Source organism: Moschus berezovskii, chromosome 14 (assembly GCF_049115385.1).
Source record: "Moschus berezovskii isolate FMDL1 chromosome 14, NW_MosBer_1.0, whole genome shotgun sequence".
Lineage (NCBI taxonomy): Eukaryota > Metazoa > Chordata > Mammalia > Artiodactyla > Moschidae > Moschus > Moschus berezovskii.
Window position 1 is genome coordinate 48,289,212 of NC_142473.1, and position 26,584 is coordinate 48,315,795.

Genomic DNA, 26,584 nt, shown 5'->3' on the forward strand with positions numbered 1-26,584 from the left:
TTTGAGGAACTGCCAACTGTTTTCCAAAGTGGCAACACAATTTTACATTCCCAGCAGCAGCGAATGAAGGTTCTAATTTCTCCACAGTCTCACAGTCTAACTGATGCTTGTTTTTATCTGTCTTTTTTATTGTAGTCATCCTGGTGGTGTGAAGTAATGTTGGGTTGACCAAAAGGTTCATTTGGGGTTTCCCATAAGATGTTACAAATAACCTGAATGAACTTTTTGGCCAACCCAATACCTCATTGTGGTTTTGCTTTGTATTTCCCCAATGACTAGTGATATTGAGCATTGCTTCATGTGCTTATTAGCCAATTTTATATCTTTGGGGAAATGTCTGTTTAAATCCTTTGCATATTTTTAAGTTGGATTGTGTGTCTTTTTTATTATTGAGTTGTAAGAGTTCTTTATATATTCTGCATACAAGTAGCTTAGCCAATTCTCCCATTCTGTGGGTATCTTTCTACTGTCTTATATTTTTTATAGCATGAAATTTTTTATTTAATATAATATAATTTATGTCTTTTTTTCTTTTTGTTGCTTGTGCTTTTTGGTGTCATACCTAAGAAACCATTGCCTAATCCAGTGTTACAAAGATTTACCTCTTTGTTTTCTTCCAGGCTTTTCTTTTGTAATTTTATCTCTTAAATTTAGTTCTTGATCCATTTTTACTTTTTTCTGTGTGTGTAGTATCAGGGTTGGAGAAGGCAATGGCAAGCCACTCCAGTACTCTTGCCTAGAAAATCCCATGGATGGAGGAGCCTGGTAGGCTGCAGTCGTGGGGTCGCTAAGGGTTGGACACGACTGAGCAACTTCACTTTTACTTTTCACTTTCACACATTGGAGAAGGAAATGGCAACCCACTCCAGTGTTCTTGCCTGGAGAATCCCAGGGACGGGGAGCCTGGTGGGCTTCCGTCTATGGGGGTCACACAGAGTCGGACACGACTGAAGTGACTTAGCAGCAGCAGCAGCATCAGGGTAAGTGTTCTACTTTTTTTTTTTTTAATATATACAAATACACAGTTGTCTGAGGATCATTTGTTGAGAAGACTCTTCTTTCCCTCTTCAGTTATCTTATTATCATCCTTGTTGAAATCAGCTGATCATTAATATATGAGTTTATTTCTCAATTCTATTCTGTTGATTTCTATTTCTGTTCTTATATGTGTACACTGTCTTGATTATTATGGCTTTGTAGTATTTTGAAATTGGGAAATCCGAGTCTTTTAAGTTTATTCTTCTTTTCCATGATTCTTTTGACTGCTCTAGGTCCCTGGCGCTGCCATAAAATTTTAGGATCAGTGTCCATTTCTGCAGTTGATGGATATTTGATTCAATCTGTAGATCGATTTGGGGAATACTGCCATCTTAACAACTTTGGGTTTTCTGATTGTGAACATGGGATGTCTTTCTGTTTATTTATGTCTTCTTTACTTTCTGTCATGATGTTTTCAGTTTGCAGTGTATAAGTCTTGCACTTCTTTTGTTAAATCTCTTCCTAAGTATTTTATTCTTTTTGCTGCTATTATTGTGCAGCATACTAAGTTGCTTCAGTTGTGTCTGACTCTTTTGTGACCCCATGGATTGTAGCCGCCCAGGTTTCTCTGTCCATGGGATTCTCCAGGCAAGAATACTGGAGTGGGTTGCCATGCCCTCCTTCAGGGGATCTTTCTGACCCAGAGATTGAACTTGCGTCTCTTATGTCTAACTTGCATTGGTAAAGTGAAAAGTGAATGTGAAGCTGCTCAGTCGTGTCTGAGTCTGCAACCCCGTAGACTGTAGCCTACCAGGCTCCTCCCTCCATGGGATTCTCTAGGCAAGAATACTGGAGTGGGTTGCCATTTCCTTCTCCAGGGGATCGTCCCAACCGAGGGATCGAACCTGGGTCTCCAGCATCACAGGCAGACGCTTGAACCTCTGAGCCACCAGGGAAGCCTTACACTGGTAGGTGGGTTCTTTATCACTAGCGCCACCTGGGAAACTGCTATTATTAATGGCATTGTTTTTCTTGATTTTGTTTTGAGATTGTTCATTGCTAGTGTGTAGAAAGAAATTGATTCTTTAAGTATTACCTTATATCCTGCAAGCATGCTTGACATTATATATTAGTTTAACGGTGTTTTAGTGGAAATGTTATGACTTTCTACAAGCACGATTGTATCATCTGCAAATATGAGATAATTTTATTTTTTCCTTTCCAGTCTGGATGTACCCTTAAGTTTTAACCTTTTTCTTCATTATTTTAGCGTAAAACAACATTATATGATATTAGCTAATTGTATATGGTACATATACAACATTTTTACTTTGTAATGCTTAAATACTTTAAAGCATATTAATTTTACTTTAATGGGTGTTAAAAATATGATAGCTCATAATTTTATGGTGTTGACTCAGGTGTCCCTTTATTAGGATGTCCTTCCCTGAACATCCTATTTAAAATGCACATCTTCTTTTCTTTTCCTCTACCTTGCTTCATTTTTCTTTCCTGCCACTTACCACTATACCTATGATACACCAGCATACGCTTCCGTATCACACAGGTGAGATGTGCCTGCTTATTGTCTGTTTCCCTCTGCTAGGATGTCAGCTCCCTGAGAGCAGAGACTTGGGTTTATTCTTTGCTTATGGCAGTGTCCAGGAAATGGGTACTGAGTAAATATTTGTCAGTGATTAATTGTTTAGAATGAAGTTAAGAACAGTATGTCAGTTTCAAGTTGATTCAAGAAAAATACTGCATAAATGATTGTTCAGGAAGTATACAAATATGGCAAAATTCATAAGGGCTGTATGGCATGCCAGAAAGTTGGGAAACTCTAACTTCAGTAACGAGAAGAAGCTGGATGGGAATGGAGTTTTTAAAATCATTTTCTGTGAAGTGAGAAGTTATTTGTTAGCTCACAGACTCTTCCCTAACCCAGATCAGGGAAGCCTTGAGGCCCACAAGCTGTAACAGATGGAATTAAATATATGTGGGAAAGTGGTTCCCACTCCCACCACAGAAACCCTGCTGGCAGTTCTGGAGGTCATCTGGGAATGTTTGAGGTGCTTTGGGCTACCCATGGAAACTTGGCTGATTGGTCTTGTCTTCTTCGCAGGGCTCTGTGTTTGCAGAGAGCAGAAATGACCATGACTGCCAACAAGAATTCCAGCATCACCCACGGAGCTGGAGGCACTAAGGCCCCTCGGGGGACTCTGAGCAGGTGAGTCGGGGAGCATTGCCTGGGGGAGTGGAGCTCAGTGGAGGGTAGCATCAAAGGACACCTAATGCCCTCTGTCCTGAATAGTTCTGCTGCCAAGTGAGTGTGGTTATCCTCATGATTCTGACAGTCATCCAGGTGAATCATCTGGGCCAGACTTTAACCACTGACCAAACAGTGAGATCTCAGGGCATTTTCTTATGCCCTCTAAAATTTGCTTCCTCATCTGTAAAATAATAATAGTACTTGTCTCCCAGAGTTTCCTTGAGGATTAAATGAGATGATAATGTCAGTGCATAGCATAGTGCCTAGCAAATAAAACCACTTATTAAATATTAGCTCCGTCTCTGCAATGGGATAGAAGCTTCCAGAGCTTCTCAGGTCTTGGCCTAGGCTAGATGCTGATTTCCTTGAAGAACCTCTTTTACTAAAGCCACATACCTTTCATAGCCCCTTCTTCTGAATCTCAGCTGGATGGGTTTGGCTTTGGAACCTCAGCTGCTGGATTGGGTAGCTATGAGAAGGATGCTCTCTTAGATGGGGATCAGGCTCGTGGCCTCCTGGAGGGCAGGACTGTGCAGCGCCAGACTGAGTCCGGTGAAGTGGTGCACACTCAGGTCTGCCCAGAGGTTGTGCTAGATGTTTGGTTCGTTCAGAGCTGGAATCCAGGTATGGTTGGTAGAGGGGCACAGGCTGTAGCCCCTGGGGATTGGCTGGAGTTGAAGGAGGCAAGAGGAATTCTGTACACCATACGTGCAGAGTTTGGTCCCAGTGGAAATGGTCTGGCTTGACTGTACCAACTAAATGGAAACTGGTAGGTTCTGACGTGTTAAATACAGAAGAGTTTGGGGCTTAGATGGACAAATTGACTATCTGCTCTGTAGCAACAAGAGCAGTAAGGATACCCTCTGCCCACGCACTCTCTCTAACCTAGACTACAGTTGCTGGCATACTTGCTTCCCTGAATGGGGTGAGGCTGAGGATGGCAGGGACCAGCAACCTCATGGGTAAAGCTGATAGAAAAACTGAACTCTCCCAGGGCATGTTGGTGGCTGAGGCAGAAACAGGTCTGGGTCTTAGACTTTTTGTCCCCCGTAATCTGCTTCTTGGGAACAACTTGGTGGGCTCTGGCTGGTCAGGGGGCATTTCTTCCTCTGCGGTGTGAATGTGAGTTGGCAGGTGGAGACTGGTGGTGAAGGTCCCTGTCTTTTTTATATGAGACTGTAGGGGTGAAATCAGCATTATTTGTGATTTTACTGTTTTATTCTTAAGTTAAAAGAAAGAGTATACTTAGAACCTGAATTAGAAATTACCGTACCCAGCAGCCCTCAGCTCCTTTAAGTATTTGTTTCTTCTAATTTCCGCTTTGTGGGTGGGTGGGATGGGAGATGCATTGTTTACATAAAGTCACAAAGCAGAATCAGAACTGCTGACAGGCACCCTAGTTTCTATTTGGAGTACAGCCCTACATGTTTTATACATTTTTAGAAATCCCTCTTCCTTTAGCTTCTCAGCATGCTTGCCGTCGTAACATGATGGATGGTACTTGTAAATATCTGAGTCTCTGATATGCCTAAGAAAAGCATTTCTCCCTTCTAAGTCTTCACTTCCCTTCCTTCCTGCCATGTTTCCGCTTCCCTCCCTACTTTCCTCGGTTTTTGGCATGGAGTCACAGGCCTTGTCTCAGAGGCTACTGCTGGGCTGTAGTTGTTACATCACAGTTGTCTGGTGGTGTCATCTGGTGGCTGCCTCCACCTGCAGCCGCATCTGGGGCTATTCTTCGGGCTAAGTAGGGCAGTAAGTCACCAGTTCATTTAGGAAATTGTCAGGCAACCCTGAGGGCTCTCCTTCTAGGTGCCAGGCTCTGTGGTGGACACTGAGGGACACAAAGGAAGGATCCGTTTTCTTTTTTTCGAGGCATTTACGGTTTGGATCGATGATGTTGACACCCAGATTTCTTAGTCGGACCTTCTAATAGACATTTGCCTGGGACCTGGGGCCCTTTAAGCATTGCCCATTGAGGAGTGCCAGTGAGAAAAGACTCCCAGGTGTGACTGAAACTTTTGTTGGGGAGTGCAAGAGTGCTGGGGCCTTGGAAAGCTGGGCCTTGGAGCCCTGGCCACTTTGGGGATCTCTGTCCACATCATCCACATGGAGGCAAAGGAACCTGATGACACGGAGAAGTCTTTGTATCTAACTTTGGGGGCAGGGGTACTTTGGGGCATGGAAAACTGGTGGGGAAAGGCAGATGGTACCCTGAGGAAGTGCCAAGATATGTATTTTCAAGGCTCTATCCTTAATTTGAATAAGACCTCACCTGGTGCCACCACTGAGCTAGTTTGGGTTAAAGATCCTAGATTCCATTGCATTATTAGCTTTTTATGGGTGTTTTGCTAGTTTATAATCTTCCTTTTCCTTTATAGCCCATTCTTGATTTAGTAAGATATGTAGGAGGAGGAAATCAACCTTTCATTTGACCACCAGAGTTCTGTTCTTTACTATGTTTCGGTCTCCTGGAATAAGCTTCCCTTTCTGTTTGTTAGTGAGGCCAGAGGGGCGTGATGCTTCACCCTTAGCTGCTTTCCCTCCCCATAGACTACTCCCCCTCCAGCTTATTTAGATTTGGCTGCATCGATTTCTGGGGGTGGGAGGTGAGATTCTCAAAGCTCCTCTGAATTCTAGAGGTCAGGCTTTATGATGTTGGTACTGATGACCTGGGTGAGACTAGAAGCAGCTCAGTGACTTGAAAACAAAAAAGTGTATTGAGAACTAGTTCAGCCATCTCGATGGGGTAAACTTTGCCACTTGGTGCTCTCAGGAGATTTCACTTGTGTTGTAAGACTTGGCGGGCAGGAGGGGCTGTTCTCAGAAGACTTGTCACGCCTGCTGATTTCCTCAACAGCTTCTTCACTGTGAAACTCCAGCGTGCAGGTCATTGTGACTTAAAAATATAAGCTATTGGTATTGTCTTTTAGGAACCTTGCCTCTGGATGTATGTGTGGGAAACTTGGGTGACTATAGAAGTATAGATTTCTTGGGGTCAAGGACTTTGACTTCCTTCTGTCTTCTCCAAGCCTGGAATAATACCCGGTATCCAGAAGACTGTTTGTTGACCAGTTGTCTAGATGGCTGTGAGATCAGTCTCATAGAGCATAGGCTACGTGCTATTTGACTCCTATAGTTCTTTCATAATAGGTCTTATTAACTTAGTTTCTTAAAAATTTATTTTTAATTGTTTTACATTATTGTGTTGATTTTTGCTGTATATCAACATAAATCAGCCATAGGTATACATATGTCCCCCCACTTCTTGAAATTCCCTCCCACACCCCACCCTATTCCACCCCATAGGTCATCACAGAGCACTGGATTTGAGCTCCCTGCATCATACAGCAAATTTCCACTGCTTATCTAATTTTACATGTGGTAATGTGTGTTTCAATGCTACTCTCTCAATTCGTCCCACCCTATCATTCCCCTCTGTGTCCACAAGTCTGTTCTCTATGTCTGCATCTCCATTGCTGCCCTGCAAATAGGTTCATCTGTACCATCTTTCTAGATTCCATATATTTGTGTTAACATACGATATTTGTTTTTCTGACTTAACGTCACTCAGTATAGTAGGCTCTAGGTTCATCTACTTCATTAGAACTGAGTCAAATGCATTCCTTTTTATGGCCAAGTAATAGAGCTTCCCACTCCCCGAGTTGGTAGGTGCCCAGTATCCTACTGGAGACCAGTGGAGAAATAACTTCAGGAAGAATGAAGAGACGGAGCCAAAGCAAAACAACATGCAGTTGTGGATGTGACTGGTGATGAAAGTAAAGTCTGATGCTGTAAAGAGGAATATTGCATAGGAACCTGGAACGTTAGGTCCATGAATCAAGGCAAATTGGAAATGGTCAAACAGGAGATGGCAAGAGTGAACATTGACATGTTGGGAATCAGCGAGCTAAAATGGACTGGAATGGGTGAATTTAACTCAGGTGACCATTATGTCTACTACTTGGGCAAGAATCCCTTAGAAGAAATGGAGTAGCCATCATAGTCAATAAAAGAGTCTGAAATGCAGTACTTGGATGCAATCTCAAAAACGACAAAATGATCTCTGTTTCCAAGGCAAACCATTCAATATCACAGTAATTCAAGTCAATGCCCCAATCAGCAATGCTGAAGAAGTTGAAGTTGAACAATTCTATGAAGACCTACAAGACCTTCTAGAACTAACACCCAAAAAAGATGTCATTTTCATTATAGGGGACTGGAATGCAAAAGTAGGAAGTCAACAAACACCTGGAGTAACAGGCAAATTTGGCCTTGGAGTACAAAACGAAGCAGGTCAGAGGTTAACAGTTTTGCCAAGAGAACGCACTGATCATCACACTCTTTTCCAACAACACAGGAGAAGACTCTACTCATGGACATCACCAGATAGTCAATACTGAAATCAGATAGATTATATTCTTTGCAGCCAAAGATGGAGAAGCTCTATACAGTCAGCAAACACAAGACTTGGAGATGACTATGGCTCAGATCATGAACTCCTTATTGCCAAATTCAGACTTAAATTAAAGAAATGGGGGGGAACCACTAGACCATTCAGATATGACCTAAATCAAATCCCTTATGATCATACAGTGGAAGTGACAAATAGATTCAAGGGATTAGATCTGATAGACACAGTGCCTGATGAACTATGGATGAAGGTTTGTGACATGTACAGGAGGCAGTGATCAAGACCGTTACCAAGAAAAAGAAATGCAAAAAGGCAAAATGGTTGTCTGAGGAGGCCTTACAAATAGCTGTGAAAAGAAGAGAAGCTAAAGGCAAAGGAGAAAAGGAAAGATATACCCACTTGAATGCAGAGTTCCAAAGAATAGCAAGGAGAGATAAAGCCTTCCTCAGTGATCAATGCAAAGAAATAGAGGAAAACAATAGAATGGGAGAGACTAGAGATCTCTTCAAGAAAATTAGAGATACCAAGGGAACATTTCATGCAAAGAGGGCACAATGAAGGACAGAATGGTATGGACCTAACAGAAGCAGAAGATATTAAGAAGAGGTGGCAAGAATACACAGAAGAACTGTCCAGTAAAGATCTTCATGACCCAGATAATCACGATGGTGTGATCACTCACCTAGAGCCAGACATCCGGGAGTGCAAAGTCAAGTGGGCCTTAGGAAGCATCACTACAAACAAAGCTAGTGGAGGTGATGGAATTCCAGTTGAGCTATTTCAAATCCTGAAAGATGATGCTGTGAAAGTGCTGTACTCAATATGCCAGCAAATTTGGAAAACTCAGCAGTGGCCACAGGACTGGAAAAGGTCAGTTTTCATTCCAGTCCCAAAGAAAGGAAATACCAAAGAATGTTTAAACTACCACACAATTGCACTCATCTCACATGCTGGCAAAGTCATGCTCAAAATTCTCCAAGCCAGGCTTCAACAGGGTGTGAACCGTGAACCTCCAGATGTTCAAGCTGGATTTAGAAAAAGCAGAGAAACCAGAGATTCAAATTGCCAACATCTGTTGGATCATTGAAAAAGCAAGAGAGTTCCAGAAAAATATCTACTTCTGCTTCATTGATTATGCCAAAGCCTTTGACTGTGTGGATCACAACAAATTGTGGAAAATTCTGAAAGAGATGGGAATACCAGACCACCTGACCTGCCTCCTGAGAAATCTGTATGTAGAACAAGAAGCAACAGTTAGAACTGGACATGGAACAACAGACTGGTTCCAAATCAGGAAAGGAGTATGTCAAGGCTGTATATTGTCATCTCCTTATATAACTTATATGCAGAGTACTTCATGTGAAATGCAGGGCTAGATGAAGCCCAAGCTGGAATCAAGATTGCTGGGAGAAATATCAATAACTTCAGATGTGCCGATGATACCACACTTATGGCAGAAAGCGAAGAACTAAAGAGCCTCTTGATGAAAGTGAAAGAGGAGAGTGAAAAAGTTGGCTTAAAACTCAGCATTCAAAAAACTAAGATCATGGCAACCTGTCCCATCACTTCATGGCAAATAGATGGGGAAACAATGGAAACAGTGAGAGACTTTACTTTCGGGGGCTCCAAAATCACTGCAGATGGTGACTGTAGTCATAAAATTAAAATAAACTTGATCCTTAGAAGAAAAGTTATGATCAACTTAGCATATTAAAAAGCAGAGACATTACTTTGCCAACAAAGGTCCGTCTAGTCAAAGCTTTGGTTTTTCCAGTAGTCATGTGTGGATGTGAGTTGGACTATAAAGAAATCTGAGCATTGAAGAATTGATGCTTTTGAACTGTGGTGTTGGAGAAGACTCTTGAGAGTCCCTCGGACTGCAGTCTGGAAGCCATTTCCTAATTTGAGAATTTTTTATTTCTTGGAGAGATAGAGACTGAAACTAGTTTTATTTTCTAACTCTGAAAGTCCTTTTTCATTTATGTTTCCTTTAAATTTTGCTGGAAAACTGAACAGTTCCTGTTTGGCTCATCTCTTTTCTCTTTCGCTGGTGACAGTTAGGAGTCAAATGGCACCTTCAGCACTCTGCCTAGAAATGTCTTTGGCTAGTTCATCTCATTTATTTTCCATGTTACCACAGGTGATAGAATTACCAAACTTGTCAATATTATGAGGGTCCCCTTATCTCGAGCTTCTAACATCTTCTTTATTTTGTTTTAACCACCCCCCGCCCCCCGGTAGCCATGCCTCAGTCCACAGTCAGTGTTTAGGTCTTTGTTTCAACTGCACTCCACTTCTCGGTACCAAAATTTGAGCCAGTTGTCTATTGCCACATAACCACCGCAAATTTCACAGTGTCAAACAGCCACTTTATTATGCCCACAGACTCTCTAGATTAGCCGGTATCAGACAGAGACTGCAGGCATGTCTGCTGCTGCTCATATGTCTGGGACCTCAACTGGAAAGACATCAAGGCTTAGGGCGACTCAGTGGCTAGGGGCTGGTGTCTCTTGAAGTCGTCTGATCTCACATGTCTGGGGGGTTGATGCTGCCTATTACTGGGACCCCAGCTGGGATTGTCAGTCAGAACACCCTCTCCACATGACCTGGGCTTCCTCACAGCCCGGGAGACTAGAAGCAGAAGCTGTTGGTTTCCTGGGGCTTGGGCCTGAAAAGAAGCACAGATTCATTTCTACCATATTCTATTGGTCAAGCAATCTCAGAGCCCAGATTCAAGATTAGGGGTCATTTTGACAGCAGGCATGCCATTTGGGTACTGTGTTTTAAAACCATCACAAATATCTTTAGCAGGTTTTCCTGGAACTACATTTTTCTCCCTCTTGGCTTTGGATGGGGCCTGGTTCTGCTTTATATGGCAGTTCCATTTTTGCTGGACTAGGGCATTGGGGATGTTCCCATAAGGCATCATTTTTCACATGTCTCAGAAATGGCTTACGTCTGGTAAATACTCTCTATTCAGTGCTGCTGCTTCACAGAGGACTAGGGATTGATTCCCTCCCAGAGAAGAGCTCACAAGTCCTCTTTGTGCCTCTGCAGAAATGAGCCAGGTGATAGGCAGATAGATGTGCTTCCTGGAGGTGGAAAGGTGACTCAGTTTGTGCTCAGCTACTGGATTCCCTGGTGGCTCAGACGGTAAAGCATCTGCCCTCAATGCGGGAGACCCGGGTTCGATCCCTGGGTCGGGAAGATCCCCTGAAGAAGGAAATGGCAACCCACTCCAGTACTCTGGCCTAGAAAATTCCATGGATGGAATGGTGGGCTGCAGTCCATGGGATCGCAAAGAGTCGGACATGACTGAGTGACTTCACTTCACCGTTCTGCTTACCCGACAAACCAAGGCTGACTTAGGAGTCTCTGTGCATGGTGGTCCAGGTGTAGCCCCACTTGGAGGACGAGGCTGTCCTGGACCCTCTGGAGGTCTTCCAGCCATTTGAGATGAAGCCGCTTTGCGACCAGGATGGTCAAGATGTGAGTGTCAGTTTCTTTCTAACTTCTGTCCCAGAATGGGATGTCAGTTACTGAGCTGAGCCACTGCTCTGGCCTGGGGAACAAAATTCCGGACTTGGAGATAGGACTCTGGCAGGCCTCCTCCCTATTCTCCTTCTTGGTACTCCTACCCCAGAATATGTCCTGCTGCTGCTGCTGCTGCTAAGTCACTTCAGTCGTGTCCGACTCTGTGTGACCCCATAGACGGAAGCCCACCAGGCTCCCCCGTCCCCGGGATTCTCCAGGCAAGAACACTGGAGTGGGTTGCCATTTCCTTCTCCAGAATATGTCCTAGGGGAGTGCAATAAGCATGCTATCTCCAGAGCTGGCCATTGCCCATTGAGCCAGCAGGGCCCACTTTAGTTGAGCAGGCCTGGGATGATGGTTGACCAACTCCAAGGCACTTTCATTTGGGAGCAGGTTAGACACCTGCTTAGTAGGGACTCGGCATAGTGGAAGCTGGGCTCTGAGTAACCTTCACCTGCAGACAGGCTCACGTCATGGTTCAGTTCAGTCACTCAGTCGTGTCCGACTCTTTGCGACCTGATGGATTGCAACACACCAGGACTCCCTGTTCATCACCAACTCCCGGAGTTTACTCAAACTCATGTCTGTCAAGTCGGTGACACCATCCAACCATCTCATCCTCTGTTGTCCCCTTCTCCTTCCAACTTCAAGCTTTCCCAACATCAGGGTCTTTTCAAATGAGTGATTTCTTTGCATCAGGTGGCCAAAATTTTGAAGTTTCAGCTTCAACATCAGTCATTACAATGAACACTCAGGACTGATCTCCTTTAGGATGGACTGGTTGGATCTTCTTGCAGTCCAAGGGACTCTCAAGAGTCTTCTCCAACACCACAGTTCAAAAGTATCATTTCTGCAGTGTTCAGCTTTCTTTATAGTCCAACTCTCGCATCCATACATGACTACTGGAAAAACCATAGCCTTGACTAGACAGACCTTTGTTGGCAAAGTTCTGTCTCTGCTTTTTAATATGCTGTCTAGGTTGGTCATAACTTTTCTTCCAAGGAGTAAGCGTCTTTTAATTTCATGGCTGCAGTCACCATCTGCAGTGATTTTGGAGCCAAAATAATAAAGTCTGCCATTATTTCCCTATCTATTTCCCATGAAGTGATGGGACCAGATGCCATGATCTTAGTTTTGTGAATGTTGAGCTTTAAGCCGACTTTTTCACTCTCCTCTTTCACTTTCATCAAGAGGCTCTTTACCACATCATGGTACCCACAGCCCATCTCAGTACCTCTGAGGTTATTTCCTGGACTTCAGGAACCTTCTCCAACTAGCCCCAAGTTGGTCCTCTTCCTGATACTAATAGTTCAGGAGCTCTGTGGCCAGAGCATGCTGAGTTGAGAACAGTCTTATCGTCAAGGGCGAAAGACAGCCTTTCCTCCTGAAAAGTCCCTGGGTGACCTTGACAGTATATGCGGTGTCCCTTGTCATGAATGCTTTCTGCTATGTTACTGGAGAATGGCCCAGGTCACTAACCCAAAGGCTGGGTCATATTCTTGTGAAACAGCGCCGGAGGGAAGGGCATGTATTTTGCACTTTAACTCTCACTTTTTGTCTGTGCATGTGTGTCCGTGTACACAAACACACACATACACACACACACACGCTGCTTTCTCTGTAAGTTTGTTTTTTTTCTCTACCTTAGTTGATGGCCTTTCTGTCCTACTGACTTACACGTGTGTGTGTGTTTATGTTCCTCTGTTAAATTTCCTTTGCATTCTCCCCCTTTCTTCTATCTTTTCTTGTATCTGTTTATCCTCCTCCCTCTCCTGTCATGTTGGTTTTGGCCAGTCATGCGCTACATTGCTGGTGTCCACGTCTGTGCTGGGCAGCAGAGCTGGCCACCTGCGGGCAAGGCAGTGGCACCAGGGCCCAGTTTCACCGTGTCTGCTTTCCTGGGAACAGGCTCTGAGATGTTAGACTAAAGAGCAAGCGGTGATAAGATCAGAGTCTTAAGTGTCCTTTAGCTGTTTTGTATTTACTTCTCTTTTATATTTCTTCTGTCTTCATGGAACTGTTATTGGTGTGCAAACACTTTTAAAGTTTACATCATCTTAGTCACACAGCTAGTATGTGAGGATACTCAGAGCAAGTGTTTCCCACTGTTTTGTAGACAAAGAGCCTGAGGCACAGAGAATTTAGGGGACTTTGCTCATGAGCACATCCAGAAAGTGAGGGAGCCAGGACAAGAGCAAAACCCGGGTCTCTAGACTCTTGGCCTAGGGTATGAGTTTCTCCTTGTGGGAGAAAGCTCTGGGGACTGACAGCCATGCTGGGCTGCACTAAGTGCTTTGTGTACTTTTCTATGTTGTTCTTCGGGTCATGTGGCACAAAGAGGGAGGTGAGGAAATTGTAAACAATACCCTGGGGAGTCATAAGGAGACCTAGGTTTTAATCATTTATTTTTTTATTCATTCATTAGTCATTGAGCACAAATGTGTTCAGTTCAGTCGCTTAGTCGTGACGACTCTTTGCGACCCCATGAACCACAGCACGCCAGGCCTCCCTGTCCATCACCAACTCCCGGAGGTCACTCAAACTCACGTCCATTGAGTCGGTGATGCCATCTAGCCATCTCATTCTCTGCCGTCCCCGTCTCCTCCTACCCCCAATCCCTCCTAGCATCAGACTCTTTTCCAGTGAGTCAACTCGTCGCATGAGGTGGCCAGAGTATTGGAGTTTCAGCTTTAGCATCAGTCCTTCCAAGGAACACCCAGGATTGATCTCTTTTAGAATGGACTGGTTGGATTTCCTTGCAATCCAAGGGACTCTCAAGAGTCTTCTCCAGCACCACAGTTCAAAAGCATCAATTCTTTGGCGCTCAGCTTTCTTCACAGTCCAACTCTCACATCCATACATGACCACGGGAAAAACCATAGCCTTGACTAGACGGACCTTGGTTGGCAAAGTAATGTCTCTGCTTTTTAATATGCTATCTAGGCTGGTCATAACTTTCCTTCCAAGGAGCAAGCGTCTTTTAATTTCATGGCTGCAATCAGCATCCAAAGTGATTTTTGAGCCCCAAAAAATAAAGTCTGACACTGTTTCCACTGTTTCCCCATCTATTTCCCATGAAGTGATGGGACTGGATGCCATGATCTTTGTTTTCTGAATGTTGAGCTTCAAGCCAACCTTTTCACTCTCCTCTTTCACTTTCATCAAGAGGCCTTTGAGTTCCTCTTCACTTTCTGCCATAAGGGTAGTGTCATCTGCATATCTGAGGTTATTGATATTTCTCCCAGAAATCTTGATTCCAGCTTGTGCTTCTTCCAGCCCAGCGTTCCTCATGATGTACTCTGCATATAAGTTAAATAAGCAAAGTGACAATATACAACCTTGACGTACTCCTTTTCCTATTTGGAACCAGTCTGTTGTTCCATGTCCAGTTCTAACTGTTGCTTCCTGACCTGCATACAGGTTTCTCAAGAGGCAGGTCAGGTGGTCTGGGATTCCCATCTCTTTCAGAATGTTCCACAGTTTATTGTGATCCACACAGTCAAAGGCTTTGGCATAATTCCTACTAAATTCTAGACGCCATGCAAAGAGCTGGGGATATTGGGGTTAACCACACACTGTCACCACCTTCAAGTAGGTTCACTGGTACTTAGTCTAGTGAGGGAGGCAGTTGAGGAAACTGTACAGTCTAATAAAATGTTACAAAGTCCCAGAACAGACTTTTTCCGGGCACAGTGGAGGCATCGAATCTCACATCTTCACCTGGATGAGGTGGGTAATGTCAAGAGAGATCCCTCGGAGGAGCCACAGAGATGTGTAAGTGGACAAGCCAGCACCGCAGCAAAGGAGACAGAATGTGTGAAGGCCTAGAGTTGTGAAAAGCAAGGAGTTTGATGTGACTAAGAGTAAGACTCAGATTCGTTTGGAGGAAAAGATAGTATGATATGATAAAGGACACATAGGGACCAGATCATGAGGCTCCTGTGATCCAGGCCTGTGAATTTGCTTTTCATTCCTTAGATAGTGGGGAGTTAGAAGCGTGATGAGTTTTGTAGTTTGGAAAGATGTCAGGAGACAAGAGGATGGCCTTGGAACTGGGTTAAGACCAAAGGCAGAGAGGGAAGTTGAGAGCTTATTTCAGTAGTCTCAGTGAAAGGTAAGATCTGAATCAAGGTGGCAGCAGGTAGCAGTGGGGATGGCGTGGGGAGGGAAGATCTGAGGTCTTAGGCGTCGAGTACATCGTTGAGTCTGGGGAGGAAGCTGGATCAGATGCTTCAGGGAGAGGGAAGAAAGAACAGATCTGACCTCGTCTTCCTTCTGAGGAATGAATTAGAAATATATACAGGAGTCAAAGCCAGGGTGAAGGAAGCAGAAAGCAGCCTAGGAATGAGATTGTGTGAGAAGACATTCAAGTCTGGGAATGAGACCAAGTGGGGTTCTTCAGTCTAAGCCCCCCACCCCGAAGATAGGCATGAGGTCCCTAGCCCTTCACGCCCACTCACTGTTCTCACTGCCTGCACTTGTCCTACTTGAATAGCGTTTCACTCTCCACTGGATTATTCTGGTCATCATACAAACATGCACTTTGTACCCAACATTCCCCTCCATTTACCACCTCATTTCCTTGTTCCTCCTTTGGGGAAAGCTTTGAAAGAGTTGTCTGAGCTCTTGTCTCCATTCCCTCTCTTTAATTTCTTGAATTCCTTCCAGTCAGGCTTCCCTTCCTACAACTCCACCAGAATCTCTCTTCTCAAGGTTACAGTGACTGCCTAAATCTAGGGGTCACTCTGCAGTCTTTTCCTTGCTTAGTTGGTAACAGATTGGGCTCAACTGATCACTCCCTGTTTCTCAAAGGTCTCAGGATATCACTCCTCATGGTTTCCTTCCTTCCTCCCTACGTGCTCTTCCCAGTTTTCCTTCGCTAGTTGTTCCTCCTCTACCTGAGCTGGAAATGCTGGGATGCCCCAGGGTTCAACTCTTGGACTTCCCTAGATACACTGACTCCCTAGATGGTTCATCTAGCCTTGTCAGTCAGTTCAGTCACTTAGATCAGTTCAGTCGCTCAGTCGTGTCCGACTCTTTGTGACCCCAAGGATGGCAGCACACCAGGCTTCCCTGTCTATCACCAACTCCTGGAGCTTACTCAAACTCATGTCCATAGTCAGTGACGCCATCCAACCATCTCATCCTCTGTCATCCCCTTCTCCTCCTGCCTTCAGTCTTTCCCAGCATCAGGATTTTTTCCAATGAGTCGGTTCTTCGCATCAGGTGGTCAAAGTATTAGAGCTTCAGCTTCAGCATCAGTCCTTCCAGTGAATATTCAGGACTGATTTCCTTCAGAATTGACTGGTTGGATCTCCTCTCTGTCCAAGGGACTCTCAAGAGTCTTCTCCAACACCACAGCTCAAAAACATCAATTCTTCAGTGCTCAGCTTTCTTTATAGCCCAACTCTCACATCCATACGTGACTACTGGAAAAACCATAGCTTTGACTAGCAGACTTTTGTCGGCAAAGTAATGTCTCTGCTTTTTAATATGCTGTCTAGGTTTGTCATAGCTTTTCTTCCAAAGAGAAAGTTTCTTTTAATTTCATGGCTGCGGTCACCATCTGCAGTGATTTTGGAGCCTAAGAAAATAGTCTGTCATTGTTTCCATTTCTATTTGCCATGAGGTGATGGGACCGGATGCCATGATCTTCTGTTTCTGAACGTTGAGTTTTAAGCCAGCTTTTTCACTGTCCTCTTTCACTTCCATCAAGAGGCTCTTTGGTTCCTCTTCTCTCTAGCCATGGTTTACAATCATATCTGTAAACTGCTGACAAACCCCAAGTGGAAATTTATAACCCCAACTCCTTTCTACCAGGTGCTCAGGCCCAGAACTGTGATTCATCCCTGACTTTCCTTTGTCTCTCTCACCGCTTATCCGCTCTGTCAGCATATCTGATTGGCACAGCCCGGAAGAAAAATCCACCTGTCCTGCTGTCATTCTAGTTCAGGCCACAGTAACTTCTTGCGTGGATTGTTCCAGTGGCCTTTACATGATCTCACTGTGGCCACCTTGCATCCCTCCACTTCATTTTCTGATATGATCAGAGCATGTCATTCTTCAGCTCACACTTTTTCGAGAGCTTCCTTTCTCAGAGTAAAGCCCCAGCCTTCCTGTTGGTCTGTGGGCTTCTCTGGTGCCTCTAACTGATCTCCAGCCCACTCCTCTTCTTCACACTCAACTCTGGCCACGCTTGCCCCTTGGTTGCCCCCAGAATACAGTAAGTATGCAGCTGCCCCAAGCCTCTGCCCTCCTGTTTCTCTTGCCTGGAACAGTCCTCCCCTGGATAAACACATTGCTTACTTCCTTATGGTTCTGTTCTCATGATCCTTGGCAGAGGGGCCTCCCCTGATCTCCTCCACTGTTAAGCTCTGCCCCTTTACCCTGCCTTATTCTCCTTCACTGGCCCCGCAACCCTTTCACAGCATGGGTTTGTTTATTGTCTATTCACTCAAGACAAATAAAGCCATACTGTCTCCCTCTACCAGACTGTAACCTGTAGAGAGAGACTGTCTAGTTTTAGTCTCTGCTGATCCTCGATGCCTGAAATAGTACGTGGTGTAGTGGGTGCTCAGTTCATGCTGGTTGAATGGATGAAGAGCCGAGGTGTGTCTCAAGCCTGGTACAGTTGGCACACTGTGACCTGGCAACTAGGTGGCTTCCTTTGTCCGCTTGCTCTGGGTTCAGGGAAGGTTGGCCATGAGCTGCCCTGGGAGCCCTGAAAACCTGAAGCTGGAACCTGTCAATGGCAGAACAAGAGACCAGACCCCAAAAGAAGCTTTGCTCAGGTGCTTGGCTTCCTAAGGCAGCCTGGGTCCTGGCACTGTCATTCTCTTGACCGTAGTCTTTCTGTGTGCAACAAGGGGAGAGTGGCTTTCACTTCCAACCTCAGTTTGAGGAATTGGGAAACAACTGGAGGGTGAGGCTGAGGACCAGAGTGAGCACACTCTCCCATCCGTGCCTCGGAGGTGCCACCTGTTGTGTGCACTCACCGTCACAAGGACACACGCATCCATCCTGTGCTCTAGGGGAAGATTCTCCCAGGCCTCCTCCACTGGGGAGCAAACCCTGATGGAAGCTGATTCTTGGGACTGCAGAGCTAGCTTCATTTCCAGGGAATGCTTGGGGGAGACCCCCAGAAGAGTGCCAGAGCCTTGAGCAGTGAGAGAAAGGGAGAGAGATGCAGTCCAAACACGCAACCCTTGGCAGCTGGTCTCTAGGGAAGTGCAGGTGAGAGGCATGGTGATGGGAGGCCCAGGACGGTTGTCCTGTGCTGGGGTGGGGATGGGGCCCACTTACACACAAGCCCAGCCTTTCCCACCACATCACTTTGCTATTGTGTTGTAGCAAGTCACCCTAAGACTTAGGGGCATGGAACAATCAATGATTTCTCACATTTCTTGTGCATTCACTGCGTAGTTCCTCTGATGGCTTTCCCTGGGCTTGCTCATGTAGCTGGTTCATCGGCTTCAAGATGACCTCACTGTGTGTCAGGCCCATGTGGTGGTTGGGGGGCCGCAGTGACACTGTGCATGGCCTCCTCTGAAACACCTGACTGGTTTTTCTTATGTGACAGTCTCAGGGCAGAACCCCAAGTGTGTGAAGTTGGAAACATCAAGACTTCTTGAGGCCTCAAATTTGAAACCAAGACAGTTTATTTTCTACCATATTATATTCATCAAAGCAAATCACAAGGTCAGCCTAGAATCAAGGGGCAGAAGAATAGACTTTACCTTTTGATAGTGTGAGCTGCAAAGAATTTATGACTGCATTTAATTTACTCCTTTCCCTTCCCAGGCTTCCCTGATGTGTGTGTGTGTGTGTGTGTTAGTAGCTAAGTCGTGTCTGACTCTTGGCTCATACAGTAAAGAATGTGCCTGCAGTGCAGGAGACCCGGGTTCGATCCCTAGGTTGGGAAGATCCCCTGGAGAAGGGCATGGCACCCCACTCCAGTATTCTTGCCTGGAGAATCCCATGAGCAGAGGAGCCTGGCGGGCTACTGTCCATGACGTTGTGAAGAGTCAGACATGACTGAGTGACTAACCCTTTCAGACTTCTCCCCTCCCACCCTAAATGTTTAGAATCCAAGGACAGAGGTAAACTCTTAAAAAGTTTATCAAGTGATTATTCTAAATAGGCAGCTCCTTGTTAATGTTAGTCATATCAAGTTAAGATTGAGTACTGTGTGTTAGTGACTGAGCTCAACACTTGATCCGTATTGTCTCTATTCCTTATAACAGTCCACTGAGATGTGTGTTCTTTTAACCTCCATTTTATTTATTTATTTTGTGTGATCTGCTTCTGGTCATTTTCCTTTCTAAAAATATTAATTTTTTAATTGAAGGATAATTGCTTTACAGAATTTTGTTGTTTTTTGCCAAAGATATGGAAACTGAGGCTTAGAGAAAGTTATCTGCGCCAGTCATGTAAGTTGTTAGTGGCTGTGCTGGAATTTAAACCCTGCTACTGTGATGTTCTTACCCTTTACTGAGAACAACCAGCCTAGATAAGCTGGTGAAAAACTTACTAATAATAAACTGTCATAATGAGTTACAATGTTTGACATCATTTCATATCCATAGTCACATGTGCCCATTACAACAACTCTGATGTAGTTAGAACAACATTTTGAGGAATTGACACTGGCAGCTTATAGAGCCTGTGTGGCTTTGCCCATGGTCACATTCCTGATACCAGGTAGAATCGGAAACGTGCAGAGAGATGCAGTGAGTTCTACCCTCAGGTGAGCATTGGAGCCCCGAGAGGGGTGGGGCCTTATCGCTGACCGTGGTATGAGTGAACGCTGCTGCTTTGTGATGAACCTGGAGGTGCCTGGATTCCAGGTCAATGTAGTCAGGCCTCCTTTTGACCCCGAGTTGCCAGAGCACATTGGCTTGGCCTATGTGTGGGTCTGGGCGAGGCATACTCGTGGCTCTGGGCCCCAGATGAGCCAAGATCTGAAGACCAGGACCTTTAAAGGATTGTCTTCATGTCCGAACTACTGAGGGAACTTAGAGAGTCATCCTTTCTGAAAGCATCAGAAGCAGGCTGGGATCTTAACAGACCAGAGGTTCTCAGTGTTTTTCTGTCCCCCTGTGGGAGCCATTGCCCCCATTCCCCAGTGGCTTCATGGACTGGTGAATTCTCACCTTGAAGGTTAAGGAGGTACTTCGTAGGGGAGCATTTATCAAAACATCTAGAGAGATGAGGTATATATAGTTTGGAAGGGTTTCCTGCGAGATTCTGAGTCTCATTAAATCCTGGCCGCCACTGACTCGGATTCAAGCTTCATGAGGACGTGAATCTCTGTCTCTTGTTTATTCTGATAGCTAGGGCCTAGAGCAGGGTGCTAATTATTATTGAATGAATAAACACATGACCAAGCCATCTTCTGTTAAAGGCATCTTTTCCCGCCTCCAACTGAGAGTCACTGAGACATAGAGTCCTTTGTGTAGCCCAGACGCTTGTTGCCTTACAGGGCTGGACTTTGACCTATTGCATCGTGGTTCTGTGAAAGAAGTGAGGGGCCTGGGCCTTTCTTGATGGTGAGTAGGTCGGGCTCTCCCCAGGCTCCAGCTTGGCATGTTGCCCTAGCCCCGCCTGCCCTGGGGAGTACTCTTTTCACACCTCCTCTCTGAGCAAAGTCTCTTTGGTCATCGGCTTGGCTGGGCACCGGATTTCTCGCATCTGTGCCCGTGTACACGTGGGATGGCTCTTGTTTGACTTGCCCTTTTAAAAACAACTTAAGCATGTTGAGGTTTCCTGTTGACTGGGGGCAGCCAAAGGCTATGACCCAACAGGGAATTGTTGGCCAATCCCTGACTCACCCGAGCTGCAGTTTTCTGTGTGTGATCGAGCAGCGACAGCAGCCTGGCTCAGGGGCAACTGGCTGCATTCCCCAGATGGCATGGTGCTCTGGAGCCTGTGAGTCTGGACCGCCCCACTCTGAAGGCCTGGAGATTAGGGTCAGGTGGTCCTTGGGAGCATGCAGTGTTGGCAAAGCCCTGCTGTCTTTGAACTAAAGCAGTTTGGGAACATTTCTGAAAGTTGACAGTGATTGCCTGGTAGACAACTAGAAGAGAATGCCGACGAGGAAGTATGCCCATGGTTCTCTTCAGTCAGCTCACCTGTACCTTTTCCTGTCTTTGTTCATCATTCATGGTGCACCTTCTAGATACCGAGTAGGTGTCCCTCCAACTGGAAGAAATCATGGGCTCCTAAGGAAGACCCAGAGGTTCCCTGATACTTACAAACACTACACTGGAGACAGGACTGTGCCCCGAGCTGTGGGGGTCTCTGCTGATCTATGTCTAGGGACCCGGGCAGTTCACAAGGATGGCGGAGGCCACTGCCTCCTCTTTAGAGCAGCAACATAGAGTAGTCCTGGCTTCACCACATACCAGCTGAGACCCTGAATGAGATGTTTAACCTTTGTATGCCTCAGTCTTTTTCATTTGCAAGATAAGAATAATAATAAAGTAAATAATATGACAGGGTTTTGTGAAGATTGAATGAATAAATATATGTTAAGACCTATCCTAAAGAAAATCAACCCTGAATATTCTTTGAAAGGACTGATGCTGAAGCTGAAGATCCAATACTTTGGCTACCTGATGTGAAGAGCCAAGTCATTGGAAGAGACCCTGATACTGGGAAAGATTGAGGGCAGGAGGAGAAAGGGGTAACAGAGAATGAGATGGTTGGATGGCATCACCTATTCAACGGACATGAGTTTGAGCAAGCTCCGGTAGATAGTGAAAGACAGAAAAGTCTGGTGTGCTGCAATCCATGGGGTCGTGAAGAGTTGGACACGGCTTGGTGACTGAACAACAACAATGTAAAAACATTTGTTTAGAACTGTTGCCAATATTTCCTAAGATCTGTGTGTTGATCTGGAGCTAGGAGGTGGCTTGTTTGATGTGATACCACTGCTGGAGGCTAGAGCTATGAAGGAACTGGTCTCCTTTCCCCATTAGCCTCTTCATTGAGACAGTGGAAAGGATTCTTTGTTGAGGGGCCCTTCCGATCCTTTTGGGGGACTTCCCTGTAGCTCAAATGGTAAAGAATCTGCCTGCAATGCCGGAGACCAGGGTTCAATCCCTGGGTCAGAAAGATCCCCTGGAGAAGGGAATGGCTATCCACTCCAGTATTCTTGCCTGGAGAATCCCAAGGACAGAGAAGCCTGGTGAGCTACAGTCCATGGGGTTGCAAAGAGTCCAACATGACTGAGCGACTAACACATGCACACCTCTGATCCTTTTGAGACCTTCAGGGATCTGAGTTCTGATCAAGACCCAAGCTGAGGTGGAGTGTCTTATGTCTGGTAGCAGAAGCCTGAGGGGACATGGGGCTTGTCAAGGAGATAGATCGGAGGGGTCAAGTACATATTTGGGACCACTTTAGGAAGTGGGTGCTGGAGATGCTTTGTAGCAGCTTATGAGAGTTGATCATGAGTATTTCTTCCCAACTCCACATCCATTGAGGTCACGTGGGTCGTCTGAACTCAGCCATAGTAGGAATATTTATATTGTGGAAGTTGGCAGGTGTGACAAACGTATGCTTTCTCCCTGCAAGAGCTGATTATTAAACATTTAGCAGCACACCCCTGGTCTTACTGTTCTCTGATTGGCAGAGGTGGACTTTGGGGATGCTCTGGCCTGTCGTAGGCCTGGCTTCTATGGCAGATGGTGCCCAGGGCCTCTGGGTGTGAACTGGGCAGAGAGACCCATTGAGTGTAGCCCGCTCTGGATAAGATGTTTCTTCCTGAGGACAGCTTTGGCAGGTACATTATTGCATATAGTACTTTGAGCTTGAGAGTCCCGTAGGAAAGGGGTGAGCTGCGCTCTGTGAGAATAAACCAGTGTTGTCGGGCTGCGCGCTGCCATTTCTTTTTCTCTTTCTCTCCCAGGTCTCAGTCAGCCTCGCCACCTCCGGTTCTCTCCCCACCGAGGAGTCCCACCTGCCCGCTCAGTGACAGTGAGACGTCAGCCTGCAGGCACCCAAGCCGCTCCGGTTCCCGGCTGCTCCTCAAGGACTGGCATCCCCGTGAGCCTTCACCCCAGCATCCTCAAGCCCCCTCCCCCGACACCTCACCACCCGTCTGCCCCCTCAAGGCCACCAGCTTCGGTTCTCTGGACAGAAGCCCTGCCGTGTGCAAGAGAGAGGACCAGAAGGAGAACATCCAGGGGGCAGCCCAAGATGTAGAGGGCATCGTTGCTTGCCCCCCCCTTGCCCAGATCACTCCATCCCTGGGGTCAGCAGTGGGCCCCCGGAGTGTCTTTCTGAACCGCGCTGGCCCCCGTGCCCACAGTCTGGGCATCCGGGAGAAGATTTCAGCATGGGAGGGTCGCCGAGAGGCTTCGCCCAGGATGAGCGTGTGTGGAGAGAAGCGGGAGGGCTCTGGGGGCGAGTGGGCCGCCAGTGAGGGCTGCCCCAGCGTGGGCTGCCCCAGCGTGGTGCCGTCCCCCTGCAGCTCGGACAAGACCTTCGACTTCAAGGGCCTCCGGAGGATGAGCAGGACCTTCTCCGAGTGTTCCTACCCCGAGACCGAGGAGGAGGGAGAGGCGCTCCCTGTGCGGGACTCTTTCTACCGGCTGGAGAAACGGCCAGGCCGGAGCGAGCCCAATGCCTTACTCAGGGGGCACAGCAGCAGGAAGGAGAGCTCAGCGGTGCTGAGTCGGATCCAGAAAATTGAACAGGCCCTGAAGGAGCAGCCGGGCCGGGGGCTCCCGCAGCTCCCCAGCAGCTGCTACAGCGTAGACCGAGGGAGACGGAAGACTGGGACCTTGGGCCCCTTGGAGGAACCCACAGGGAGCGCGAGTGTGAGCACTGACAGCCAGGCAGGAGGAGCGGCTGGAGCTGGGAGGGAGGTGGGCCCACCCCCGGAGAGGGAAGGCAGTGGCCCCGCTAAGCCAGGGACCCCTGGAAATAGCCCGACCTCCCAGCTGCTGCCGCCGAAGAGCTCCCCTGATCCCGCTGTGAACCCTGTCCCCAAACCCAAGCGCACCTTTGAATATGAGGCTGACAAGAACCCCAAGAGTAAGCCAAGCAATGGTCTACCTCCTTCACCCACACCTGCTGCTCCACCCCCCCTGCCCTCCACCCCTGCCCCACCCGTCACCCGGAGACCCAAGAAGGACACACGAGGTCACCGCAAGTCCCAGAACAGGTAACGAATGCCCCTCCAGTGACGCAGAGCTGGGCACAGCGGCTTTGTTTTCAATGGAGGATGCAGGAGCAGACTATGGTTGCGGGTCACAGTTAGTAGTGCTTTGTAAATTCTGGAGCAGCAGATGATGTTAGGTGAAACATGAGCTAGGCGAAAAAGGTTGATGGTTCTTCTGCTCTTGCAGGAAATCTTCCCAACCCAGGGATCGAATGCATGTCTCTTAGGTCTCCTGCATTGGCAGGCAGGTTCTTTACCACTAGTGCCACCTGGGAAGCCCTGCTTAAAAGTGAGTGGGAGGGTGACATGCCATTCCAAATATCGTGTCCTGAAGATGTTGCTGGTTTGGCCTTTGGAGTAGAGTCCTACTAGAACTTCTTCTGTTGGAAGGGTGAAAGTGAGAGTCACTTAGTTGTGTCCAAATCTTTGCGACCCCATGGACTGTATGGACTATACAATCCATAGAATTCTCCTGGCCGGAATACTGGAGTGGGTAGCCTCCTTCAGGGGATTTTCCCAACCCAGGGATCGAACCCAGGTCTCCTGCATTGTAGGCGGATTCTTTATCAGCTGAGCCACATGGGAATGGTAGGGCCATCTTACTTTTAGATCGATGGGGCAGTCCCTTGAGGACTAGTAGGATCTTAGCCTCATAACTACCTGAAATGCCAGCTAGAGATTGATTTCCTTGGCTGAAACATTATCTAAATACTGCATGTTACCATTAACACAGTAGGGTTGACGCATTTAACATGATTTGCTCTTTCCTAAGGGCTGCCTGGGTGTATAGGAACCCTGGGCTTATATGAAGAGGGGATCTTTGGATCCTAAAAGGGGAGACTGATGGAAAACAGAGAGAAAGAGCATTTCACCTACTTCCTGGCCGTGTCCAGAAGGACCTGTTCTCACATTGACTTCCTGGTCTATCTCAGCATTCCTGACACCGGACTGCCCAGACCATCTCCACAATTGTAGTAACTTGGGAGCTGGGGCAGTTGGAGTTGATGCAGGTTGATAGGCATCTTGTTTTCTGAATAGGAGTAGACTGGGAACCAGCTTCCTGTGCACGGCCTGTCGTCCTGCCCCTCACTGCCTTTCTCTTCTAACCTAATGTCAGGTGGGCATTCAGGTTTCTTTGACTTCTGGAGATTCTTCAACCTGACACCATACTTCAGGCTTCCACCCAGCATATCCCAACTCATATAGAAACTTTCCTGCCATATGCAGAGAGGAAAATATCACAAAGGCTCAAACTCATGAGCTAGCAGAGACCTTGGCTAAATGTAACCCCACGTTCCGGCCCACCTCAGCATGCTCACTGACTCTGTAAGTCTGTAACACCCTGCTGAAATGTTTGCTCTGTCTTTGCGTGTATGTGTTAGTCGCTCAGTCGTGTCCGACTCTTTGCAACCCCATGGACTGTAGCCCACCAGACTTCTCTATCCTTGGAATTCTCCAGGCAAGAATACTGGAGTGGATTGCCATTCCCTTCTCCAGAGGAACTTCCCAACTTTGTCTTTAGTCATCCATTTCTAGAAAAATCTGTCTTCCCTTTTACCTCGTTGCAGCCGAGAAAGCAACATGGGTCACCAGCTGCTCTACTGGAGCCATCCAAGAAAATTCGGCCAGGGTTCTCGCTCTTGCCAGGTCTGCTCAAACCGGCACAGTCTGATCTGGAAATACGGCCTCAATATGTGCCGCCAGTGTTTCCGCCAGTATGTGAAGGACATCGGCTTCATTAAGTTGGACTAACCGAACTTCCTTAGATGGCTCATCCAGCACATCAACCTTAGGCGAGGCGGAAATACTAACTCTTTGTATATAAAATAAAAGTTTTCAAAACTTCACAAAAAAAAGGAAAGAAAAATCTATCTAGAGCCTGCTGTGCACCAAGCCTTTGTGCTGGTCAGGGGTGCATAAGATGTGGCTGTTGCATTCAAGGAGTTGGTAACCTGGTACAGGAGATAGATGCACAAATAAATTATAGATGCTGTGCTCCCTACCCGGATCCATGGGCAGGCAGAACGCTGCCGAAACCCAGACGAGGAGGCGTCTTATGGGGAGTGAGGGAACCCTCCTCAGAGAGGGAGCTGCTGAGCTAAATTTAGGAGAGCAGGAAGTACATAGCCAAGTGGAAAAAGGGGATAAGAGGAGAGAGTACTTCAGCCTGAAGGTTTTATACATACACACCCACATGTTACATTCATAATGTATACATACATCC

At 46.5% G+C, this 26,584-nt stretch overlaps 1 protein-coding gene and 1 pseudogene across 10 annotated transcripts in view; both read left to right on the forward strand.

The window, feature by feature from the left end:
• The window catches only part of DENND2B (DENN domain containing 2B), a 165,059-nt gene that overhangs the window by 102,651 nt on the left and 35,824 nt on the right, over positions 1-26,584 (forward strand). For 5 of the 10 annotated variants that reach the window (XM_055423421.2, XM_055423423.2, XM_055423422.2 and 2 more), the window contains 2 exons: positions 3,101-3,205; positions 23,104-24,363. In XM_055423421.2, the coding sequence (XP_055279396.1) occupies positions 3,126-3,205; positions 23,104-24,363 (1,340 nt within the window). In that variant the 5' untranslated portion in view covers positions 3,101-3,125. Of the gene's footprint in view, positions 1-1,918; positions 1,947-2,698; positions 2,881-3,100; positions 3,206-23,103; positions 24,364-26,584 lie in introns of those variants that run through there. The other 5 variants (XM_088843096.1, XM_088843095.1, XM_088843093.1 and 2 more) reach the window with 4 other exon arrangements.
• On the forward strand, positions 24,370-26,227 carry LOC148775589 (small ribosomal subunit protein uS14 pseudogene; annotated as a pseudogene).